Genomic DNA, 11,467 nt, shown 5'->3' with positions numbered 1-11,467 from the left:
CAGAAACACATTTTAGTCAAAGGAGAAGTAAATAAAAATACAAATATGAGTAAAAAGGCTTGAAAAGAACATACGTCTTTGGGGAGAAATGCCCAAAAATTAAACATTGGTTTCTGTGAGGAGGGGAGAATGCCTTACAACAGGATATAGAACTTGGACAGGTTAACAAAATTTGGTGTCACACCCTCAGAAATGCAATGAAAAGGTGACTCACAAATTTTAACATCCTTACAAAGGAACCTAAGTCCTAGGTTCCACAAGAATTACTTATATAGGAGGGGGTGGTTCAGGAGCTAAGGAAGAAACACACCTGACAGCTTCCTCTAGGAGTGGATCGTTTGCTATCATACATGGCAAAAGACCAACGACATTATAGAGGACTGGCAGGAGGCCAGGCCAGAGCCATACACATATATTGGATAAAGCACCTTTAATGGTTGAATAAATTCTGCATGGCACACTAGCAGTTAAAAGTATCTGGTGAGGCCTCATTGGGGATGATAGATGTGGTTCTTTAACTTCAGTGGGCCTCATTCGCATGCAAGATTGCAGCTGATGATCAGCGGTGTTCAGTTTTACCCATTTCGCTTCCTCCCTTAGTTCAGAGATGGGGAATCTTTAGCCTTCTGATCTTTTGGACTACAAATCTCACAACCCCTTAACGCTGTCCAGTCCTCCTAAGGCTGATGAGAATTAAAAGCAAGGTGTGAGGCTTTTCCTTACTGACTGGCTGTCTGAGAGGGGTTGTTGCGCTCTGTTGCAAATAGGATTGTTGTACTCTGTTGCTTTTAAATGTGTTTTTACTATTGATTTTATTGACCATTTTCAATACAGTACTTTTAAAATATTTGCATACTCAATGTTTTTAGCTTTTAAATATTGTCTTTTAATTGTTGTAAGCCCCCTTGGGGTCCTTTAAGAATGGTGGGGTAAAAATCTTTTAATGAATGAATAAAAATTAAGGGGTACCCAACCCTTCTCAGTCCTAATTAACCCACTGAGTTGTTCTTCCCTATTCTTCTGATATAAATTCAAGTCATAATATTTAGCAGGAATAATTAATATGCCCTGCTACCAGCTGTTAATACATGATCATCCTTAATTCATTTGTTAAGACTGGACGGGATGCCAATATTTGCTAATTAATTCTTCCATTGCTGCCCTTCCGAGTCTCAGTCTTCTTCTGATTTCTCGGCTGCAGTCTCCATTTGGACTGATGGTTGAATCAAGGTACAGTATACAAAAATCTGGTAATCATTTCCATGTATGGATATCGATGTTCCACTCGGGAGGGTTTCACCATAGAGCAAGGGAATGGACGGACGGCGCCTTAGAAATTACGTTTCGGAAGTTGCAGCCAGGCGCCCCTCTCTTCCGTTTTCCTTACTCTATGGGGGCAGGAAGTCGCGTCTCCTTTTGCGACAAGAGCCGTACGTGAGGTTGTAGTTCCTCGAAGTTTTCGCGACGGAGTGCCTTTCTTTCCATGTGTTTCAAATCCCTTTTCGGGTAAGCGTAATCTAAACAGACTCAGCGGCAAGGTTGCAGCTGACCGACTGATTTCTGTGTAAGGCTTTCGTCGATGCCGGTCCCCTTCTTCAGACTCCCGGCTGAACAGTATCGGGGGAAGCCTAGAAAACTCTCCAGGTTTCGAGAACATGTGACACAATGTTAAAGAGAGGAGGAGAGAAGGAAGGAAGGGAAAGAGTTGGGTTGCTGGGTAGGTGGAAGGGATTAGTGGCTGGTATTTCAGCCATGGGGTGCCTACAGTGGTTACTGCAGGGCGTTTCTGTGTGCTGTTGGACTGCAAATCTCATCATCCCCCCACCCTTGATCCTGTTGACTGAGACGGATGAGAACTGATGTCCAGGAGCAATTGGAAGGTGGTGGAAGTCCATTGCAGTCCAGCAACCCCGCGCCCTTTTCTTCATTATGGACTTAAAATAGGAAGTGGGATGTATCTGCAGGAGGTGTTATCATAACACTTGTGAATAGTTATCATGGCGACCTTCGGTGCGTTTCATTGAGCGAGCAAAGCCCGAGACTGGCAAATCAAGGCAGAAAGGGATGGCAGGAATTGAACTTGTGGGAGAAGAGGTGGGGTGTGTGAGAGAAGCAAGCATGAGGGTAGGCTGTGGACTGGATGCCACCAAGAGATGGCCTTGTCTAGCCATATTTCAGATTCCTATTGCTTGTCACATCACTGGTGCAAGTAGGCCACCTGCAGCTGTGGAATAAGGTTCAGTGTGAATCTCAAGTAATATTGGTTGTAGTAACACATTAGAGAAGTTAGTGTGCAAGCAATAAAAGTTTGGGGTATAATGCTTCCCTTTTAGATTTCCTGAATCTTCTTTTTAACAGTTTGTCTTTTGTATTGCAGGAAGAAAATAGCCTTCCAACTGTGCTCGCCTTCCATGCATCTCATGTTAGTAGTTAAAAAACCGAGTGGATGTCTAGCAAAGGTATAGAGCAGCATCAGCTGACACCCCCACATGGAGATTTTGTCATGGATGATCAAGAGGGAGGAGAGGGAACTGTGGCAGAGAAGAAAGACGGGGAAGATGCGGTGCATTTGGGTCACAATGTCACCGAAAAGGCTGGGTTGGAAACCAAGGAAGTAGAAAGTGATGCTCAGCTGGATCTACCGCATGAAACTGGCAGCAAAAAGGTTGTTCCTGGCATTATTTACCTTGGTCACATCCCACCCCGCTTCCGGCCCCGGCATGTTCGTAACCTGCTGAGTGTCTATGGTGAAGTGGGACGTATTTTCCTGCAGCCTGAAGGTGAGCCTGTTTGGGCATGTATGCTTGGATGTGTAAGAAGGTGAGAGGGAAGCTGTGTTGCATGAATTAGGTAGGGCTAGGAAAACTGTTGCCAGAGTTAAAAATTTTAAAGCAAAATACACTGGTGCCTCGACTTACAACCGTCCCAATTTAAGACCATTTCAAGTTACGACCAACTCCGGTTGCAAAATTTGCTTCTACTTGTGATCGGAGCTTTGAGGTACAACCAGAAAAAAGACAGGGAATGCAAATTGATAACCCTTGATGGTGAAAAGGCTGCTTCTTTGTAATTCTTTCACCCCAGTGGTTAGAGTGTGTGTGTTTGGAGGAGGCTTCAGACTGCCTAGGCTGCTTTCTGCTTTTTAAAAACTGGCTGTTTTCTGCTTTTTAAAAACTGGCTGTTCTGGGTGGGTTTTGTGGTTATGATGATGATTAAAAAACACCAGACATAGTTGAAATTAGAAAAACATTGGCTGGTACAGTGGTGCCCCGCTTGACAATAATTTCTGATCATCGTCAAGTGGATTTTCCCCATCTAAACACCATTTTGCAATCGCAAAATACTCATCGTGAAGCAATTTCATCGTCTACCGGGGTAAGCGTCTAGCGGGGCACCATGGTTATGCAACAGATACAAGTTTAACCAAAAACCTAAGTATCTGTTAAATATCGACACAGTATGTATGCTGTTCCTAATATTGCTGTTTTTTGTAGGTGTGATTGTGTGATTTCTGAGATTGTATGGGGTTGGGCTGGGTGCTGGGGTTATGTTTCTATGCTGTGATGGGTCTTGCAGGTTTTTTTTGTTGTTGTTCTTTTCCCCATTTCCAATGGGTCTTGCCGCGGTTGTTTGCTTTGTGGTTTTTTTTTTCATTTCCAATGTGTCTTGCATGGTTTGTTTGCTTTTTGTTTTTGTTTTCCTTTGGCCAGAACGGATTAATTGCGTTTCCAATGGGTCTTGCATTGTTGGGTTTTTTGGTGAATTTTTTTTCTTCGGCCTGAATGGATTAATTGCATTTCAATGCATTTCTATGGGAAATGGTGCTTCGATTTATGACCATTTTGAGTTACAACCCATCTTCCAGAACAGATTAAGTTTGTAAGTCAATGCACCACTGTAGTGAGTTGGGCGCAGTCTCTTTTGAACTGTCATGTGTAAAGGGAGCTGGATGAAAGCTAGGGTGAGTTAGATGAAGACTGACCTCAGGGCCTTGCTTAGTGCATGATGCTGCAACTGAATTATGGTACAGTTTATTGGGCAAGATCCCAATGGGTGTCAGTTTTTGTGGTGGAAGTGGATAAGGTTATCAGCTTCTGTTGATGAAATTTAATTTTCAATTAATTAAAAGCTTCCTGTCTCTACCATTCCTTTTTAGATTCCAAGGATCCATTTTGCCCTGTGGAAGCATTTGGGAGGCTTGGGATTTTTTGGGGGGGGGCTTAATTATAAAATATAACTGCTGGGTCACTTCTGGTGGTCATGATTTGATTGGTGGCAGTCTGGCAGTGATTTTTGGCTATTAACTCCCGCCCCCCATCCTGAGGTTCCCAAATACTTCCTGAGAGCCCTTAGAACTTAAAAAGGGGAAAGGAAGCTTTTAAATAATTCAAATTAAGTTTAATACCATTTAATGTTTTTCCCTTTTAAAAATATTTATATTTAATGTACATGGAAACAATAATAACAACAAAATAATAGTACAGATCTTTTACTAGAAATGCATAACCTGATATAGTTCCTTCACACCACTGTAATTATATCCGATTAAAATTTTGCCGCAGATAGAAATGTTTTTTAAATAATTGACAAACCTCTTTTCCATATAGAAGAATAGCCAAGTTCCAGTGTGACGTCAGTGACCTAAGGGATAGGTATTGGTCTGAGCTGATATTTGAAACCTAGTTCTGAACAGCATATGATCCATTTCACTTTTTGTGTTCCTCAGAACGATATATACGAAAGAAAAAGAAGAAGGCTGGAAGTAATGCCAAAAACTTCACTGAAGGCTGGGTTGAATTCCGGGATAAGCGTGTAGCAAAGTTGGTTGCTACCAGTTTGCACAACACACCCATGGGTGTGCGCAAGAAAAGCAAATTCCACTATGATCTCTGGAATATGAAGGTAAGGTGTATGTTTTGGAAGCTGTTCCAGTAAATAAGGACGTTCCAATTTTCATGTTATCCACTGTGTATATACAGTGGTGCCGTGCTTGACAGTGGTAATCCGTTCCAGGAAAATCACTGTTAAGCGAAATCGTTGCCAAGTGAAAAAAAAACCATTGGAATGCATTGAAAACCGGTTAATGCATTCCAGTGGAGAAATACCTCATTGTCCAGCAAAGATCGCCCATAGAAAACCGCCAATCAGCTGTTTAAAATCGCTATCTTCCAAAGCAGGGGTCCAGAAAGCAGCCATTTTGCAAAGGGAGGGAAGTCATTTTGCTGAACCAGAAAAATCATCGTTTAGCGAACAAATGGTTTGCGAAGCAGGCTCCTAATCAACGTAATGCGAAAAAACCCCATTGGAACCATCATTTTGCAATCGCAGTAGCGATCGCAAAAAACTCATTGTCAAGCGATTTCGTCGTCAAGCGGGGCACTACTGTAATTGCTCTTGTATCTTAAACCCCAAATTCACCTTCTGGCTCATGGAAAAATAGAGAGTTAAGGTTGTATCTGGGCCTCTGAAGATACCAAATATTCTCTCACTCAGGTTAGGCGAGTTCTGACTTAGTTCTCTATGTCTCTGGGACATATTTACATATACCGTATGGTGGACTTGTGAAATGAGGAAGGAGTCGTCAATGATTTTTAAAGAGATTGTGGAAGTTATGGGTATTGATGTACAAATGTCTCCAGTGATAGCTTTGTTGAATATGGTTAATACTAATCAGCTAAAAGGGGAAGAAAGGGAATTATTATTATGGTAACTGTGCCAAGGTTGGTATTTGCAAAGAATTTGAAGAAGAATAACAACATGGAGGAATGATATAAAGAAATATGGAATGTGGCCATTAATTGGCAAACTTATCTATGAAATCAAGTTTAGAAAATTAATATTGAATATAAATAATTTTAAAGAAATACAAAATTTATTCTTAGTACATATTTATTTATTTATTTCATTTTTTATACCAGCCATCTGGCTGAAGGTACATGTGTTTGAGAAAGGGAAAGATTATACCCCTGGATATGAATTGCTATATTTCTGGAGAAACATAAAGTAAAATAAATACATAAATTAGTCAGGAGGGCAGTGGGGAGCACAGAGTTGAAAATGTGTGTTATATTTGTGTTTCTTTTTAAGTTGATATGTTAGTGGTGTTTTGTTTATTGTTACCTTATTAAAATTAATATTTTTTAAAAAGCTCTGTAGGTCTCTGCCACCCTTTTACTTCCATTTTGTCTTCATAAAATGTGAGATCAACTGATTTAGTAAACCATATGGGTTTGCTCAGCCCCTTGATACTGTGTACATGTGTATATGTCTATGGTGGTGCTAATGTGGGTCAGTTGAGGCTATTCCCTCAAAGAACAGTGGGATGGTCAAATGGCAGCCCCTTGGTCAGGAACAGCTCTTAAAAGTACCTCTGGCTGTAATTCTTTTGGACACTTCCGTGTGCACAACAGTGATGACATCAGCATCAGTGGCAAGTCACCACTGATTAAAGGCTTCCTTCGGTGATTTCAAGATGCATGCCACTTTATTGCTTTGTGTACAAGTTGCATGCACTCTGAATCACTTTTAGTTAGTAGAATTTTATTTTTAATTAGTGGTGATTTGCCACTACTGATGACATCATTGTTGTGCACACAGAGCTCTGCAACAGGATTTCAGCCACTACTTGGCCTGTGGTTGTTCTGATGAGCAAATCAAGCTGTCTAGATTTACCTAGATTTCCAATGTTTCACTTCCAAGTAAAATAAATAATCTCTTTTAAATTGCAATATTACTAAATATAATACATATTATTAAACCGTGTACATTTTGGAAGAGTAATAGATTGATGCCAAATTGGCCTCTTGGGCTTATTTTTGAGAAAGCCTGTAAATTTCTCAGTCTTTTCTCACATGTTTCGATGACTTCATTTTGGCAAACTCTGTATGCTTCATCTCTGTGGAGCAAAAGCTGAGGAATCTCAATTTTGTCAAGAACTTATTCCATTAGGACAAGTGTATGGAACTATGACCCTGTACAATCTTCTTTTAGATTTAGTGCTAGCCAATGGTGATGGATTATGGACGCTGTAGTCCAAAACATCTGGACAATCCAAGCTGATAACCCCACTTTATGGACATTGTATTAAACCAATGTTTCCCAACCTTGGGTCCCGAGATGTTCTTAGACTACAACTTCCAGAAATCCTTGCCAGCACAACTAGTCGTGAAGACAACTGGGTGTTTTAGTCCAATAACATCTGGGAACCCAAGGTTGGGAACTATTGTATTAGACCTGTGGTCCCCAATCTTGGGAAACCCAGGTGATCTTGGACTGCAACTCCCAGAAACCCTGGCTAGCACAGCTAGTGGTGATGGCTTCTGGGAGTTGCAGTCCAGGAACATCTGGGTTACACCAGGTTGGGAACCACTGTATTAGAGGCCAGTGGTGGTGTTGAGGTTTAAATCCAACAGTGGCTTAAGCCTCCTTGTTCTTCCTTCCTGTTTCTTATCCAAAAGGTTGCTGAGAGAGGAGAAGATTGCTTTTCCTAGAGGTATACGTTGTTTCCTCACAGCAGGCGTTTGAAATTACAGTGGTGCCCCGCATAGCGAGGTTAATCCGTTCCGAATTAACCGTTGCTATGGGGAAACATCACTATACGGAACGGAAAATGCCATAGAAACGCATTAAACTTAGTTTAATGTGTTCCTATGGCTCTTAAACTCACCGTTTCTCCATAGTGCCGCCATTTTCGCGCCCTCGGTAAGCGAGGGCAGGGCACAAAAAGGGTGTGGGCGGCCATTTTCTGCACCCGGCGGCATTAGCGACCGCAAAAAACGGGTCGCTATGCGGATTCTTCGTTAAATGGTGCACTCGTTAAGCGAGGCACCACTGTAAGTTGCAAGGAGTGGAGAGTTCACTTCTTCGTACTGCAAAATTTTATTGTAGTCTGACCAGCTGTGAGAATGTCAGACCCATGGGTGAATGGGTGGAAAGCACAGTGGCCTTTGAAAATCCATAAATTGGCTACCTCTGATTTCATATCTTTTAGGAGCTGGCAGCTTGTGAACCTGCAGTTGTTCCCCATCAGTCACCCCAAATGGTGAGAAATGTTGGGCATTCCAATCCAACCACATCTGGAGGGACACAAGTTGCTCACCTCTTACTGCATAACAGATAATAAGGAGTTCCATGATGGCATCTCAATAAGAATTAAGTTTTTTTCTTTGCTTTTGCCCCAGTACTTGCACCGTTTCAAATGGACTCACCTGAGTGAACGTCTTGCTTATGAACGGCAAGTCCGGCAGCAGCGCATGCGTGCTGAAGTTTCGCAGGCCAAACGTGAGACTAATTTCTACCTGCAGAATGTGGAGAAGAGCAAGCGCTTCTCACAGAGGAGCCATCAGGGAGAACAGGAAGAAAAGAGCTGGGGCTTTGTCCAGCGTCGTACTGAGGATGAAATCCAGACCAGCAAAGGGAAGAAACGTCTGAAGCAGCAGCTGGCCCGGGCTGCAGAGATACAGCAGAAATCCCTATCAAACAGTTCCTTGTTGACCAAGATCTTCAATGTCCAGCAGTAGTGGTGGACCCCGTTGGGATACAGGATTCGCTCGCTGTCTTGGACCAGGAGGTGGCAGCCAGGCTGTTGACAAGCCTATCAGACAAAAGTGTGTCATCAGACAAAGGAAGAGAAGTTATTAATGTTGTATCAGCAGATCTTTGGCACTTCTTATGGATGTGCTGTGGATATTAACAAAATTAATAGCCAAGTTATTCTGCTGTGCAGAGCCTCTTTTCAGAGCTGTCCAGTGTTGCCTAGCCAGCGTTCAGAGTGTTCCCCCATGGGGATTTGACAACAACGAGATTGTCCCCATCTTCCCATGGATGGGGTTGAGCCTGGCCATTGCATCCTGACATGCTCTGAATTAATTTCTAGGTAAATGAGTGAGGTAGGTTTGGAGCTGAAATTAGCTGGCATTTATTTGTTAATGTGAACCAAGATCCTCATTTGGAAAACAAAGGTAATGAAAGAAACAAGCCAACACCCTTTTATAGAGCTTGGTATAGTGTGTGAAAATGCAACATATTCCTGCTGCCATTTCTGCCATTTAAAAGGGAATGTCAAAACGTGAATTCTAGGCACAAGAAGGACATGAAATTATATTTCATACCAGGCCTTTCAAGTTATAATAGCAGTATTGATGAAGATAGTAGCTGAAATGCTGTAACTGAATGTGGTATCACAACCAGAGTAAGCCCATCAAATCCCTGGAACTTACAGAGAAGCTGATTCACCAAACCCCCAGTCATTCAGTGGCTTTCTGTAGTTGTGACTTACTACCTAAGCAACCGGATTTTAGCCCCTGGTTGTTGCCAAGCTGAAGTGATTATTGTCAGGCTAAAAAGATAGTTTTTCTAAAACTGTTCTCTTGAGATTAAGTTTGCTCATCTGTTCAAGATCTTGTATAAAGTTTGCATTATATTTCTGATTCAAATTATTTTCACTTTTTGAGAAAAGTGCCAAATCTTTAAAAAAAAAAAAAACCACACATCTTTCTTCGTAGTGATGATTATGTCTGTTATTGTTTAATGAGAATATGTCAAAATTAAGTGTGTGAGAGAGAAATCTGTAAAGGAGCCACTGATCAGGCAAAGAAAGCACCTGATTTATTGTAGTTGGGATTAAAAATGCTCAGCATTGGTCTCAAAAGTAAAGTTTTGCTTGATAATGCAAACCAATAAAGGGGACTGGAGTACTTTTACTACAAAGAAAGGCTACAGTGTGTGAAGCTTTTCATTTTGGGAAAAGACAATGGAAAGAACACATGATGTTATAGCTTATTTTTGTGCATCCTTTAGCCAAAATCGCCCCCAGAGGGACTCATAAAACTATATACTATATTTTTCCATGTATAAAATGACACCTTTCCCTTAAATAATTAGACAAAAAAATGAAGGTCGTTTTATATATGGAAGGCAGCCACTTTTCCCTGCCTTTTGCAAAGCCTCGCGCCTTAGCAAAAAGGAAGGGAAGGCTCCCTTCAGGTAAAGCAGTGATGAAAGGGCTGCACGATCGCAGCCCTTTGATCCTGAAGCCCTTCCATGGCTGCTTTACTCAAAGGGAGTCTTCCCTTCCTTTTTGCTAAGCCCCATGGCTTCGCAAAAGGCAAGGAAAAGTGGCGGTCAAAGGGAGCCCTTTGATCCCTGCTTTTCCCTTCTTTTTGCTAAGGTCCGTGGCTTAGCAAGAGGAAGGGAAAAGCAGGGATCAAATTTTCTAATTTGGGGTTAGAAAAGGGGGTGTGTCGTCTTATACATTGGGTGATCTTATAAATCGAAAAATACGGTAAATGTTTATTTGGTACAGTAGAGCACTGTTCAGTCTTTTGAAAATGCAACAATTTTTTTAAAAAAATCTAAAGTATAAAATTCTTGTAGTTGTATACAGAAGCAAACACCATTCAACAAAAAGGCTGCCATGGTAGAGCTTTGTAAAATTGTCAATAGTGTGAGAAAAGTGGTGTAATTTCTCCCTTCCCAGCAGCAGAGAGTTGGTTTGTGGCTCATGTGAATGGGGACAGCAGAGTCTCTGTGTTGACAGAGTCATTCCTAGGCCCTTATTTCTTCTTACATGGTGTGAGATGGCCTTTTTCTCATCTTAGGAGATAAGGAAAAAAGAAAGAGAACACTGCTTCACACAACACAACCAAGCTTCCCCTCCATTGTATGGAGAGTATTAGTACACCTGGAGCTGCTTTCCATGGAAGGAACTTCGGCCACCAGGCAACTCCATACGTTTTAACCAAAAAACTAAGCATCTGTTAAATATCGACAGAGTATGTGCTGTTCCTAAAATTGCTGTTTTTGTAGGTGTGATTTCTGAGATTGCAACTGCTTATAGTACTGTGTGAAATTTCTTGATATTGTTCCCAAAGCCCGGATGACTACAGGGATCACTGAAATGTTCCATCCTCAAGCAAGATGTTTTGATAGCTATGTCTTTGTTTTTTGTTAGTTTTTCCAATTCTTTATTTTCACCTATGGCAATCCCCCAGAATCACAGTGTCAATGATCCAGACATTTCTTTGTTCTGTTACTACTATGTACTGTATAGTGTGTTAGGTACCTTATCAGTTTGGATCTGGAAAACCCAAAAGATCTTGACTTCCTCATTTTCTGACACCTTCTCTATCTGATGTTCCCATGGGTTTTTGAAGGCTGGCAAGTTATATTTTTGCATAATGACCAGTGCACTAATTTTGCCACTCATATGTCTAATTTTGTAAACTGTTTCTGCAGTCTTTGGAGATTTGCAGATGAAGTGTGATGCAGTTTCATCTTTTTCTTGGCAGATTCGACATTTGCAGTTAGCACTAATTCCTTGGATCTTAGCTTTCATCACATTGGTTTGGAGTGCTGGTTCTTGTGCAGCAAAAATCAAGCCTTTGGTTTCTTTTATGATCATGCTTTCCATCAATATAAGAAATAAAGTAAAGAAAATATTCCTCTTTCTTCCAGAACAGTAGTTGAT

At 41.3% G+C, this 11,467-nt stretch overlaps 1 protein-coding gene across 5 annotated transcripts; it reads left to right on the top strand.

The window, feature by feature from the left end:
- The first annotated feature begins 531 nt into the window (after positions 1 to 531).
- On the top strand, positions 532 to 9,712 carry ABT1 (activator of basal transcription 1). 5 transcript variants are annotated; one of them, XM_020797714.3, is made up of 4 exons: positions 532 to 1,506; positions 2,378 to 2,780; positions 4,727 to 4,902; positions 8,181 to 9,712. In XM_020797714.3, the coding sequence occupies exons 2-4, from the start codon at positions 2,447 to 2,449 to the stop codon at positions 8,517 to 8,519; spliced, it is 849 nt and encodes a 282-aa protein (XP_020653373.3). In that variant the 5' UTR covers positions 532 to 1,506; positions 2,378 to 2,446; the 3' UTR covers positions 8,520 to 9,712. The 5 variants fall into 5 exon arrangements, with proteins under 5 accessions (XP_020653373.3, XP_020653374.3, XP_020653375.3 ...); XM_020797715.3 differs by having other exon boundaries at positions 532 to 1,564; XM_020797716.3 differs by having other exon boundaries at positions 532 to 1,644.
- The last annotated feature ends 1,755 nt before the right edge of the window (positions 9,713 to 11,467 follow it).

The sequence above is a fragment of the Pogona vitticeps genome, chromosome 2 (assembly GCF_051106095.1).
Source record: "Pogona vitticeps strain Pit_001003342236 chromosome 2, PviZW2.1, whole genome shotgun sequence".
Taxonomy (NCBI): Eukaryota; Metazoa; Chordata; class Lepidosauria; order Squamata; family Agamidae; genus Pogona; species Pogona vitticeps.
The sequence above is the reverse complement of the archived record's forward strand: the minus strand, read 5'-3'. Positions and strand labels throughout refer to the sequence as shown.